At 49.4% G+C, this 12,226-nt stretch overlaps 1 protein-coding gene across 2 annotated transcripts; it reads right to left on the bottom strand.

Moving 5' to 3' along the window:
• Positions 1–2,869: 2,869 nt before the first annotated feature.
• Positions 2,870–7,911, bottom strand: Cish (cytokine inducible SH2 containing protein). Of its 2 annotated transcripts, none has more exons than XM_028756754.1 (3): positions 6,488–7,911; positions 4,695–4,919; positions 2,870–4,469 (listed from the first exon to the last, which is right to left on the bottom strand). In XM_028756754.1, the coding sequence occupies exons 1-3, from the start codon at positions 6,639–6,641 to the stop codon at positions 3,937–3,939; spliced, it is 912 nt and encodes a 303-aa protein (XP_028612587.1). In that variant the 5' UTR covers positions 6,642–7,911; the 3' UTR covers positions 2,870–3,936. The 2 variants fall into 2 exon arrangements, with proteins under 2 accessions (XP_028612587.1, XP_028612586.1); XM_028756753.1 differs by having other exon boundaries at positions 4,695–4,915; positions 7,731–7,911.
• Positions 7,912–12,226: the final 4,315 nt, after the last annotated feature.

Genomic DNA, 12,226 nt, shown 5'->3' with positions numbered 1-12,226 from the left:
TTACTCAAATAAAGTCTAGAGACAAGGCTTACGACCTTGAGCTAGTCTTTGCCTCTCAATAAGTCAGTGATTCTCAACTTCTGTAGCGCTGTGACCCTTTAATACAGTTCCTCATGTTATGGTGACCCCCACCACCACCATAAAGTAACTTTTGTTGATACTTCATAGCTGTAATTTTGCTAGTTATACGTCATAATGTAAATATCTGTGTTTTCCAATGGTTTTAGGTGACCTTTGTGAAAGGGTTGTTCAACTCCTGAAAGGGGTCATGACCCACAGATTGAGAACCACTGTTCTAAGCTCTACCCTTTCAGATGAAAACGAGGACAGCCTCTATTAGTGTGCAGGGCTGGAGTAAGAATTATTGGGAGTGAACCACACTCAAAGTTGTCACCTTTGCCTCCAATTTCCTATGGTACCCCACCCCACTCAGTTACATACCTGTGAACCTTCTCATTGGTCCACAGGCTTTGAAGCCCTCACAGAGCTGTCAATGCAGAATCCTTTAAAAATGAGCATCAGAGCCCAGCACAGGCCCACTAGAGTCTGAGATGCTCCACCAGCCAGAATAAAATCAGCCGTGGCCCCCTTTGCCCTCCCCACTCCATCCTAGATTCTAGGTTTATCTCTTAAGGCCCAACGGCATTAAAGCTATTGTCCTGGTGGTCTCCTGTGTTTGGGACAGCCCTTTCCCATGGCCTCTACATGACCAATCTCTCTCTTTGTTCTGAATGCTAGGTTCACTGCCATCCCACTCAACACTTTCCCAGACCCTCTTTGCTGCAGGGTGACTCCACACCTAAACCTACTCTCGTCCCCACTTTTGCTTTCTTCACCCACTCAAGACTTGCCTGTTTGTTAACTGTTCAACATCTATCTTGCAGTAGCCACAAGGCCCACGAGGATAAGGGCCATATCTATCTTGTTCTCTCCCGTGTCCCCAGGGCCTTGGTGGAGTCTGGCTCAATTAGTGGCCAAAGAGCACACATGTGAAGGGATTCAGTCTGTAAAGGGTTACCATTAATTACTGTTTGAATTTTGTGCAGGGTCCAGCATGCCCACCTCATGGGTCACCCTTCCTCCCTAGCTAGTGCCAGCACATGGTTGTCCTTTTTAGTAGCCCAGGACAATCCAGGGGTGATTACACCTGGCAGCTGATTTTCTTTTTCCATTAGGCTTGAATCTGGGGTCAATGACATGTTTTCTGGTCTCCCTATCCCAGGCAGGCATTTTGACTCCTCTCATATAAAGACTGAAATGTCAGTAGCTGGCAGCCCTTTCTCAGGAAAGAGCTAGACTCTGGTTTGAGGTGAGTCAGGGATGGCCCATTGCCAGGCCTGTGGCTCCAGAGCTCTCAGCAATCAGAGATGAGGTAGATAGAAACAACTGTCCAAGCAGCCACCCAATTGCCTATCCCCATCTCATGGGGCATTCTGGGATAGAGGAGCAGTTAGGGTGAGTGCTGCTCTGTGCTCGGCTGCCTTGTATGAAGAATGGGGTTTTCTGGACTTTCTTTAGTTACAGTGGCTGAGTGTCCAGGTTGTGGCAGCAGGTGCAGAGAGCCAGCCTCTGCCCGCTACAAGCCCACTACTTTCCCATTAAATGATTCGGATCTTGGGGGTGGAGGGACGATAGGGATTACTTCACACATTTTAGGAACCACACAAAGGCTGAGATCAAAGCTGAAGAAAGACCCTACCAAGGCCATGGTGACACTTGGGCGAGGTACACTGTTGGGCCCCACAGCCAGCAAAGGTTTTTACCAGCTGCCACCAGCTGTGGGGACAGTGTCAGGCTGAGGAGGCAGGCTTGAACACTACTCACGGCTTTTACAAATACCATCCGTCCTCCCTCCATGTACCTCTTCACTCTAGCCCAATGCCATTCCTTACAAAAAAAAAAAAAAAGTAGTATTACTTTTTGTGCGTATGTTTGCGTGCGTGTAGGTGCAGAGACCTGGAAGACCCATTGGTTCCTCTGGAGCTGGGAACATTGATTCCCTGAAAGAGTAGCAAGCACTAACTGAGCCATCTTTCTATCCCTCACAGTGTCATTCCTATTCTTTGTCATGACTGTCCTTGTCCCCAGTCAAGGGCCGCCCTGATTCTGGTTGTTTGTTTTAGCCTCTTCCTTATCACGATGCCTTATCCTGAGAGCTTCTGGCTCTCAAGCCACTATACTGGCCTCTTATAATTTGCAACTTATAATGATCTGAGGATTAGGAACACATCCTGAATTGTTTCTAAAACACAGTTTAAAAGGCCAGGAGTACAGTTTGGAGGCGCTTTGCTGTGAGGCCCTCATATTCTAGCAGGATCCCAGCAGCCTGCATATTCCGAGTCAGACCTTCAACCCTGGACAAGGTTTTCATTTTCATTGTATTTCTGATGTTCAAGATCTTGACTAAGAGGAGAGGGTCCTCTGACTCCAAAGAGCCTGAGCCAGAATTCTGACTCAACTGACCTACCCACTGCCCAGAAGAATCCTGTCAGGTCCATGTCTGGAATCCTCATTGCACTTCAGTACACTTTTTTCCACTCTACTTTCTCCTTGCAAGGCCAGTCTGAGTTCTGTGGCTCCTCTTGTCGAGTTACTGCCTGCCATGCCCACTTTGAATGGGGCTCTCCTCTTGGGCTTGGAGCTCCTCTGCTGCCTGTTCCCCACATATCCAGCAGTGCAATGGATAGTACCCCAGAAGGCATGCCAATGAGTCACCCCCTGTCTCTCATCTCCCAAGGGAAACAAGGGTGAAGGCACCCTGCAGTCCCCTGGCAGAGACTATGGAGTTGTTAAAGTTCTGAGCTTTGACTTTTCGAGATGTGAAGTGGTTTGTGACACTAGAATTAAATGCACAACTCCAGACGCCCCATTGAAGGCTCCATAAGTGGAAGGCATAATTTTATTATCATTATAGAAAAAAAAATCAATGGAAGAAAAACTCCCAAACTGGTTCTTGTGTTATAATACTTGTTTTATAAAGTCTCGTAAGGTATGTATGTATTTATCCCTCTCTCACGTGCAGGCAACCTCCTGGGCAGGAAGCAGACACAAAGAGCTGCAGCTGCGGCCCTTGGACTAGCACCTCCTTCCTGACCCAGCACATGCCCTTTGGCAGGGGCCTGCACCATAGAGAAGCCAGCTCTATGCAGCCATGGCGCTGCCCTGTGAGGAGATGACTGGGAGCCCTTGTGTTTCTGGCTCCTGTCTGTCTGGTCACTCAGCCTCCCAAAAGAGGCTCGGCAGAAAAGGGTGGGCACATCCATATGCAGGTGGACAGGCCCAGCACATTCAGAACTACTTTGGGCCCAAAAATGTCTCAGGATGGGGGTCTCCACAGGGAAGAACCAGAGCTGGGGGTCTTTGGACCACCCAGGGCTTAGGGCAGAGAATCGGAATGGCTCATGCCATCACCCCAACCCCAACCCCTGCAAGGAGAATAAATAAATAAATACTGTATAACTGTGTAGTCCCCTAGCCCAGCCTGCTTCCCCCTAAGGGGCCTTGGCATGATCAACCTCTGGCTGATATTCTCCCAGAAACAGGCTTGCTACTCTATAGATGGGTAGGGGGCCTGCCCTACTCAGCACATTGAGAAACCAGGGCTGGGAGAATAGACAAGTTCAAGAGGCTAGAGCAGGCAAGTGAATGGAGGCTTAGGTCCAGCCCCTAGAGAGAGACAAGGTCCTGCCTGTCTCTATCTGCTCTGATACGTGGCTTACTGCAAAGAACCATGTGGGACCTGAAGGCATGGACCTCAGTTGTGTGACAACCCCTCCTCCACCTTCCTTGTTCTTGCTGGCACTTTCTGGTCCAGCTGTCACATGCATGCAGGCACCAGGATGACTGAAGAAGGAACAGCAGGACCCCAAGTCCAGCTGGGGCCCGTGTCCCCTTCAGTATGTAACTGTGTGAGGCAGGGTAGGGTGCCTGGCCCAGTCAGAGTTGGAAGGGGTACTGTCGGAGGTAGTCGGCCATGCGCCGGGGCAGTGGTAGACAGTCCACGTCGGCCACCAGACGGTTGATGACTAGCCGACACAGATGTTGTAAGCTTCGGGCACTGCTCCTGTGCACAAAGGGCTGTACCAATTTCAGGTGCACAGCAGTAGCCACAGGGATAGGCAGCACTGAGTCACCAGGTGCATCTTGCTTAGGCATAGGCAGGGATGGGGTGGGAGCAGGATCTGGGCTGTCACTCCGGGTGTCAGCCGCACAGGAGGCCACATAGTGCTGCACAAGACTGACCACATCTGGGAAGGCTAGGATCCGTGGTCTCGACAAGCAGTTTGAGTCCAGCCGGAAGCTAGAATCGGCATACTCGATGCGTACGTTGGTGGGGCCACGAGTGGTTTTAACTGACAGTGTGAACAGGTAGCTGGGGTGAGTGCTGTCTCGCACTAGGAATGTGCCCTCCGGCATCTTCTGTAGGTGCTGCCGGGCCTCGCTGGCTGTAATGGAACCCCAGTACCACCCTAGGCAAGTAGAGAAGAGGACCAGTCAGAGTGGAAATTACCTAAGAGCACACCAACCCAGGGTAGGTCAGGATGAAGTGTCCTTTTACATTTCTCTGGAGACGTGTATCTATACCATCAGTTTTAGGGGCCAGACCATGCTTCCCAAATCAGATTCCAAATCCAAAGAGCTAAGCTCTGCCACAGACTTCCCAGGACAAGGTCTGTGTCTCCCCTGAGACTCACCAGATTCCCGAAGGTAGGAGAATGTCTTGGCTATGCACAGCAGATCCCCCTCAGGGTCTAGCACCTTCGGTTCATTCTCTGACTGGACAGGGGCCTCCTCTGTCACCTCCGCTGGGAATGCCCCAGTGGGTAAGGGCTGCATGGCTGGCCCGGGCAGCTCCAGGGACTGGGCCCACAGAGGCCGCCGCCCAATTTGCTCCACAGCCAGCAAAGGACAAGATCTAGAGTGGGCAGATAGGCAATAGAGGTCTCACTATGTTCTCCGATTTTAGAAAAGTTCTGTGACTGCTCTCTCCAAATACATGCATATTTAAGCAAGGTCTCACGCTGTAGGCCTGGCTGGCCTGGAACTTGCTATATTGTCCAGGCTGGCCTCACAGTCAGAGATCCACCTGCCTCTGTCTCCCCAAATGCCACAATACCCAGCTCCTAGATATAAATTTCTTATTTTTTTGTAATGTTGGGAATTGAACTTAGAGGCTCGCACATGCGAAGCAAGTGTTCTTACCACTGAGCTATCTACAGCCCCACTTTCACAGAACCTATTCTAAAACATTCTTTTCTTCTCTACTACATTTACAATATACAAATTAACCCTTGAGTTGTATTACCAAAATCACAGACCATTCCCCAAGAGTGCTTCCAACATTCCTACCAAGAACGGGGAACCTGTCAATTCAAAAGCTGTCTCCTGGCTGAGGTAGCCTGTTAAATGCCACTATATCTGGTGGAGTCACAGAATGAACTAGGGTGGTGTTCTCAGAAAGACCTCAAGATTACCGTAGAAAGCCTAAGGTTACAGGGTAGCCCCCTGTCAATAGGAATATCTGTTAGGGGTTGGGGGGACCACAGTACAGACTGTCTAGGACTTCAAAACTTAAAACAAGGTCCTACCCATACCAGCCAGATTCCCATCCCGGGCTCTGCTCCGCCCTGCTGAGGGAAGGCAGTGTCCTCTACAGGCATTGATGAATTTCATCTCTCATAACCATGAGCTCCCAGCAAAGGGCAGGGTACTCAACCCACATTCCAGACTCCACCCTATGGAGTCAGCCCTGTTATTTATTTTTTTTCATGTACAATTTACTCCTCTCTGGGCTGTAATTTCTCCTCCTTCCAGATGATGGCCTATTTGCCCTGAGGGGTTTGACAACTTTAGAGGGCTGGGGTTAGGGTAAATCTTCCTAGTAGAAGCCCACCCAGCTGGTGATCCAGGGGCCCTTCTTCTGGGGAAAAAAATAGTTGGCTCTCTTTAATTTCTAATAAAATATGTCCCCGGTTAGATCTTAAGACCTCAAAAGAATGAAACCCTAGGCTCAGCCCACACTTGCTGGGGAAGGCAACACTGTATCAGGTATTGGCTGTAAACAAGGGGTGGTTAGGCTCTGCTAGCAGTCAGCAAGGATAGAAGCCAGACCTGACAGTGTAAGTAGTGTTTAGAAGGTCATAGTCCTGTGACCACTCAGGAGAAGGGGTGACAGGCCCTGGCACCTATAGCCTGCCAAGGGTTTTTCCACACCCACTCTTAACCGAGCTAGGAGAGCTCTGGAATCCCACTTAGTGAGCTATAGGCAGAATTCTGAAGTGACCTGCTTGCTGGGGCCCATAGCTTGATCCAGGCTAGCCAGTCATTCCACAGCCTCTGTGGTAGTTATGACCAGACAGCTTAGTTAGGTCCCTTCCATAGGTCCCACACTGTATATGTAGTAGGCATCTCTGGAGCTAGTATGGTATCTAAGTATAGAATGACTATGCTAATCCCCAAAGGTTGCGGGGAGGGACTAAATATCTAAGGAGGGGTGTGTCTACCTCTGTGTCATCATGGTGGGGGTGAGGACTGGTGTGTTCCAAGAACCTGTGTGTGCATGTTTTGGAGTCTAGCCATGAAGTCCCGCCTGAGGACACATGCCAATGAGATGAACCGAGCCCAGGGAGGATGGGATACATATGTCTGTTAAAGAACTTGGTTCCCTAACACCCCAACACTGGTCCTGAGGTTCCCAGGGGCCTTCAGTTAAGGAAAAGTCAAAGAGGCTCTGGAGATCCAGAATGGAGAAGTGGGGGCACCCAAGAAGGAAGGTAGGATGTGTGGGTCTGCTGAAGAGCCCGAGAATTCAGAGAATAAAGTAACATGGTAGGAACTACTAGGGAATAGTCTTCCCCGCAGCTCCACGCACATTCTCTTCCTGGGACTCAGGGCTGCTTAGAGCAAGGGCACTTCAGCCTGGCCCCACCTTCCACTCTTCCTCACTTGGCATCATTCCCATGTCAGTTATAACAATTGCTACTGGATCACAACCTCCCTAGATTTGTAACACAACACACACATACACACACACACACACACACACACACATTTCCTCTTTTCTTGGGCTTTCCTGAATTCCTGACTGATCAGTGTTTGAAGGGGACGCTGAAACCTAGGGTAAACAGGTGTGCCAAGACTTTGTTTTATCAAAGCCCCACTCTCACCATGGTCCTATATTCCATGCCTCAGGGAAACCTTGGAGAAGACAGGTTGAAGTCTTTATCACACTGAGACGTCAATCTGAGCTAAGAGAAGGTTGTGGGGCGCTCCTAAGGGGTACTGTTTATTAGGTGCCAGCCTGGGGAGAGTCAAAGACCTCAGGCTGGCTTCCCAAGAACCTAATCGCTGGCCTGAGACGGAGGAATGAACTTCTGAACACAGAGAGGTCTAAGGGCTGGCTCAAGGTCACCGATAGGTACGGAGCCGGAAAGCTAGGTAAACTATGAGCTCAAACAGAGGTCTAGACTTGTGAGTCCCATCCTGGAGAACCTCTTACAGTTGGCGCTAACTGAGAACTCAGAAATGGGGGCTCCTCCCACTGCTCGCCGGCTCCGTTTTCCTATCCATACTAAGTGTGTGTGTGGGTATCCTAGGTGCACCACTCTAAGTTCTTTAGCACTTCATCATCTTCAGCCGGTCAAGCCCTCCCAAATCCCGCAGCTAACTCGAGGCCTGTGATCTTCCGTGCTTCCCGCATGGAGTCTGGGTAGGGAAAGAACTGAGCTTACCCCTGTACGCAGAGGACCATGTCCCAGAGGCAACGGCGGCTCGAGAGTCGGAGTTCGGCGGGATGGAAGGAGAATGGAGCCAGTGGGTGCCAGGGGTGCGAAGGTCAGGGTTCCGGGACGCACCGGCGGCGATCAGGGACTGAAAGGCTGTGGTGCGAGCAGCTTGGAAGAACGAGGGGGGACGGGCTGGGCGGGTGGGGCGGGGCCAGGCGCCTCCTAATCTTTTGTCCGCTGCGTCCCAGCCCTTCCCGGAAGCCGCATCTTCCTAGAACCGCGGGCTTTGCGGCTGCCTGGAGGGGAACAGGGGCGCAGGCGTCTAGTGCTTTAAACCGAGAAAGGAAACACCTTTGACAGATTTCCAAGAACTTTCCAGGAAAATTGGGCGGGAGCTCCTAGAATTGACCAATCGCATCGCTGGATGTGAGACGAGCAGCTAGACGGACTAATTGAAGTGTACAGACTCTGGACTGACGTGACCGAGTGGGGAGGGACCTAGAGACTAGTAGAGAAAAAGACTATGTTGGGGGCAAGTTAAGAAGGAATGTGGATGAGACTCCCACAACTTGAGACCAGATTGTCTTCCCTCTGCTTCTTTGGGGATGGGTGTGCTTATCTCCCCTTAGAACTACAGCGCGGGGGCAAGGTCTAGGCTGGTCCCCCTAGTTAGCCGCTCCTAGCCGATCGGACGTTGTATTGGGTCTCTCTTACTGCAGGACACTGTGTGTGAAGATGGGTGCTGTGCTGTGAGATCTGGAGAAAGACTTAGGGGGAGGTATGGGGCGCTTAAGAACTAAGGCGGTGCACTGTGGTCACCACCGCTAAAAGAGTTCAGGTTACATCTAATCTTTTGTAATCAAATGAGCTCATCCCATCTTTGCCTAATCTCTGAGTGATCGCCAGTTGGGGAAATTACCCTCTTGAGTCGGTAAACAGAGACAGTCAGCTCCCAGACAGCCCTGTCTATGGCTTGGTGAGGTCCAACTAAATGCTGTGAGAAACTCGAGTTCAAACAAAGGGAGATCAAACAATAGAGCTAAGGGACAGAATACTGCTGCTTCTGTACAGCACAAAACTTGCTGTGTTTTATTCTCCGTAACTCAACAGGGAGGTTTTTTGTTTGGTTGGTTGGTTGGTTGCTTGTTTTTGTTTTTAAATAGAATTCAGACTACTTTGGAGCTCAGTGTGTAGACCAGACTGGCCCCAAACTTCTGAGTATAAGTTTACAATGTGAAGTTACAGGCTGTCATCATATCCGGTTTACCAGAGGTTTACCGGAGCTGTAGGGTCTATGCAAATTCCCTCCAAATCCACGGTTCAGGATATGAGGAGATAAGATCTGGTGAGCCCGTACACCCACTCCTTCCACACCGTGGACTGTCCAGTAGGGGCGTCTCTTCTCTCCACACACGTCATACTACCCACGTTCCTCAGAAAAGGTGGCTATAAGATTCTTGGCAGAGATGACAGGTTTCTGGCAGTGTCTAGAATCTGGGTATAGTGTCTGGGCTTTCCCCAACACAGACTAGGTTCTGGGTGCCCCACCCAAGATAGAGAGCTGACGATAAAACCCTGTGAAAAGGAAGGAGTACTCAGTGAAGATAAGAGGTTACTCCAAGGGACCCAGTTCTCCATGTAGATGCCTTGGAGGGGAAGTTAAGCCCAGTGTAACCCAATCAGGGCTCCCAGAGTACATCAAGGAGCCAGTTTCTTGGAATGTGGGTAGGATGGTGTAGGAGTAACCAGAGAGCATGGCATCCCTGTATGTATGCTAACTTCAATAGAAACTGTCTTGTTGAGCTGAAGGGGCCTGTGGCCCCATGAGAATACCAACCAACCAGAGCTCCTAGGGTCTAAACCGCCAGCCTGGGAACACGCATGGAGGGACCCATGGCTCCAGCCATATATGCAGTGGAGGATGGCCTTGTTGGACATTGGTGGGAGAGGAGGTTCTTGGTCCTGTGAAGGCTGGATGCCCAGTGTGGGGGAATTCAAGGGCAAGGAGTGGGGAGTGGGTGGATGGGTGAGGGCACACCCTCATAGAAGCAGGGGGGGGGGGGGGATGGAATAGGGAGTTCCTGGCATGGAGGAGGAATGGGGAAATGGGATAACATCCAAAATGTAAATAAGTAGAATAGCCAATAAAAAAAAAAAGAAATTGCCTTGTTGCCCTGTATGAAGATACAGGGGATTTCACAGGTGTCGCGCAACAGAGCTGTGATTTTCTTTTTTCTTTTTATGTACTTACCTTATTTTTTTTTTTCTTGAGACAGGGTTTATCTGCATAGCCTTGGCTGTCCTGGAACTCACTATGTAGAATAGGCTGGCCTCGAACTCACAGAGATTTGCCTGTCTCTACTTCCCGAGTGCTGAGTTTAAAGATGTGTGCCACCACTGCCCGGCATGATTTCCTTTTTAAAATTGTGTGTGTGTGTGTGTGTGTGTTCACATGTGTGTAGCCACAGTATTCACATGGAGTCAGAGGATAACTTGAAGGAATCACTTCTCCCAGTCTACTCTGTGGGTCTCAGGGCCCAAAGTCAGGTTGTCAGACTTAGTGGCAAGCACCTTGGTCTGCCGATCTCTTTCACTGGACCCCAAAGCTGTGATTTTTTTTTTTTTGGTTTGGTTTTTCTCGAGACAGGGTTTCTCTGTGTAGCCCTGGCTGTCCTGGAACTCACTCTGTAGACCAGGCTAGCCTCAAACTCTCGAACTCAGAACTCTGCCTGCCTCTGCCTCCCAAGTGCTGGGACTAAAGGCGTGTGCCACCACCGCCCGGCTAAGAGCTGTGATTTTGAACTTGGCTCTTTATGATGTTACATTTCAAACACTCTACCCCAAAACTCTGTCCCTGAGCCTTCTGGACACTTACCATGTACTAGCCACTCAGAAAATCCTGGTTTCACTTTGCAGCCACAGCTACCACAGGTAATGCTGTCCTATGTAAGGAGAATAAGACACGGCCTACAGTGTGCCTTGGGTCTTACAGCTAGCAAGTAGAAGGTTGCAGCCAAGGTCCTCCAGCATTCCAAATTCCACAGACTTCTTCTCTAGGTCAAGATAACCTGCAAACTCTTAGACATCCTTGTCTGTCCTCACTCCAGTCTGTATCAGAACACCTGGGTATCTCCTTGAAAGCTTCTCCTACAAAGGTCAGGGATTAGGACGTTCTGTGCAAACTAGTGTCTGAGGAGGGGGCCGGGAGGTTGGCTCTCCAGTAGTCTTTTGTGATTTTGACAGTGTTATGCATCCCACCTACATGCTGGGAATGGTGATGTGCCCTGTTCTGCCCAAACTGCCTGCTGACTTTCTTTATTCAAGTTTTGTGAATGCTTCTGGCCGTTTCCTTATTACAGCTCTGGTCTGACTGCACCCCTTGAATGGACCCCCTCCCTGACTGCTGGGCCCACACTGCCACCCAGTGGCAATTCTTCTTAAGTCCTTACTAGCCAACTATCCAGAGTTCTTCCTAGTGCATTCCATCTCAGGCACAGCATGAATTCCTGTTATTGCAGGGCTCCTTCCCTTCCCAGAACAATCTCAAGATGGGTCACAAGAATGAACAGCAATATTTCCTCAATATATGATTTCTATCCTTTCATCATGAGCAGGTTCCCTTTCATCAAAAGGCATTTGTGGGAAGGAGCAGTTATTTTCCCCCACCAGCACTTTACTGGATGGTCTATTTGGTCACCATAAGCAACTTCAAAGGCTCCAGTCTCTGTTCCTTTGAACACCCAATTATTTACTGTTACTGTTACTATTACAAAGAGCTAAGTGCCAGAGTCTGCTGTCATGAACCCAACTTGCCCACACCTAGCACACTATGTTCTGTATCTACAACAGTGTGAAAAGGACGTGACTCCAGATGGTTGCTACAGCATAAGCATTGAGAAGATTCTGATTTTCCTGGGTCAAATGAACAGCTGGAAAAACCTCTCTTTATGATTGGGATAGGAACTACGTGTGTTTGTATAATCATATACATTTACATTTACAATTTGTGTGTGTGTGTGTGTGTGTGTGTATGTACATGCACAGGTATGCATGACAGTATGAATACAGAGGTCAGAGGGTGACTTTGTGGAGTCTATTTTTTCTTTCCTTCTTTGCATAGATCCTAAGGGTTGAACCTAGGTAGGTCTCTGGGCTTATGTAGGATGTGAGCATTTACCCACTGAGCCATCTCACCAGTCCTGGAAGGGCATTTTTAAATGGGACTACTTGCTTTTTATACTTCAGTATGGTTTGAACACTTGCAGCAAGCAAATTTGACCTCTTTGAATATATTTTTTTTAAACAAAATGCAGTGTATGGTGGCTCACATCTGTAATTATAACACTCAAGAGGTTGAGGCAGAAAGGTCAGGAGATGAAGGCCACCCTTGTCTACTCAGTGAGTCTGAGGTTAGCCTGGGCTAAATAATCTGTGTTGCCTAGGGACAGGTCCATACAGCATTGTTCTTGATTCCTGTTGTAACTTACAGGAAAACTTACATA

This window comes from Grammomys surdaster, unplaced genomic scaffold (genome assembly GCF_004785775.1).
Source record: "Grammomys surdaster isolate TR1022 unplaced genomic scaffold, NIH_TR_1.0 126131, whole genome shotgun sequence".
Taxonomy (NCBI): Eukaryota; Metazoa; Chordata; class Mammalia; order Rodentia; family Muridae; genus Grammomys; species Grammomys surdaster.
Note: the sequence above shows the minus strand (reverse complement) of the source record. Positions and strands in the feature narration are given on the sequence as shown.

Coding starts and splice junctions, on each gene's coding strand:
- Cish (XM_028756754.1), bottom strand. CDS start 6,641: ATGTATCCCATCCTCCCTGGGCTCGGTTCATCTCATTGGCATGTGTCC. Junction 4,920..6,487: donor AGAGGTAGACACACCCCTCC/TTAGATATTTAG, acceptor TATCTGCCCACT/CTAGATCTTGTCCTTTGCTG. Junction 4,470..4,694: donor CTCCTACCTTCGGGAATCTG/GTGAGTCTCAGG, acceptor CTACTTGCCTAG/GGTGGTACTGGGGTTCCATT.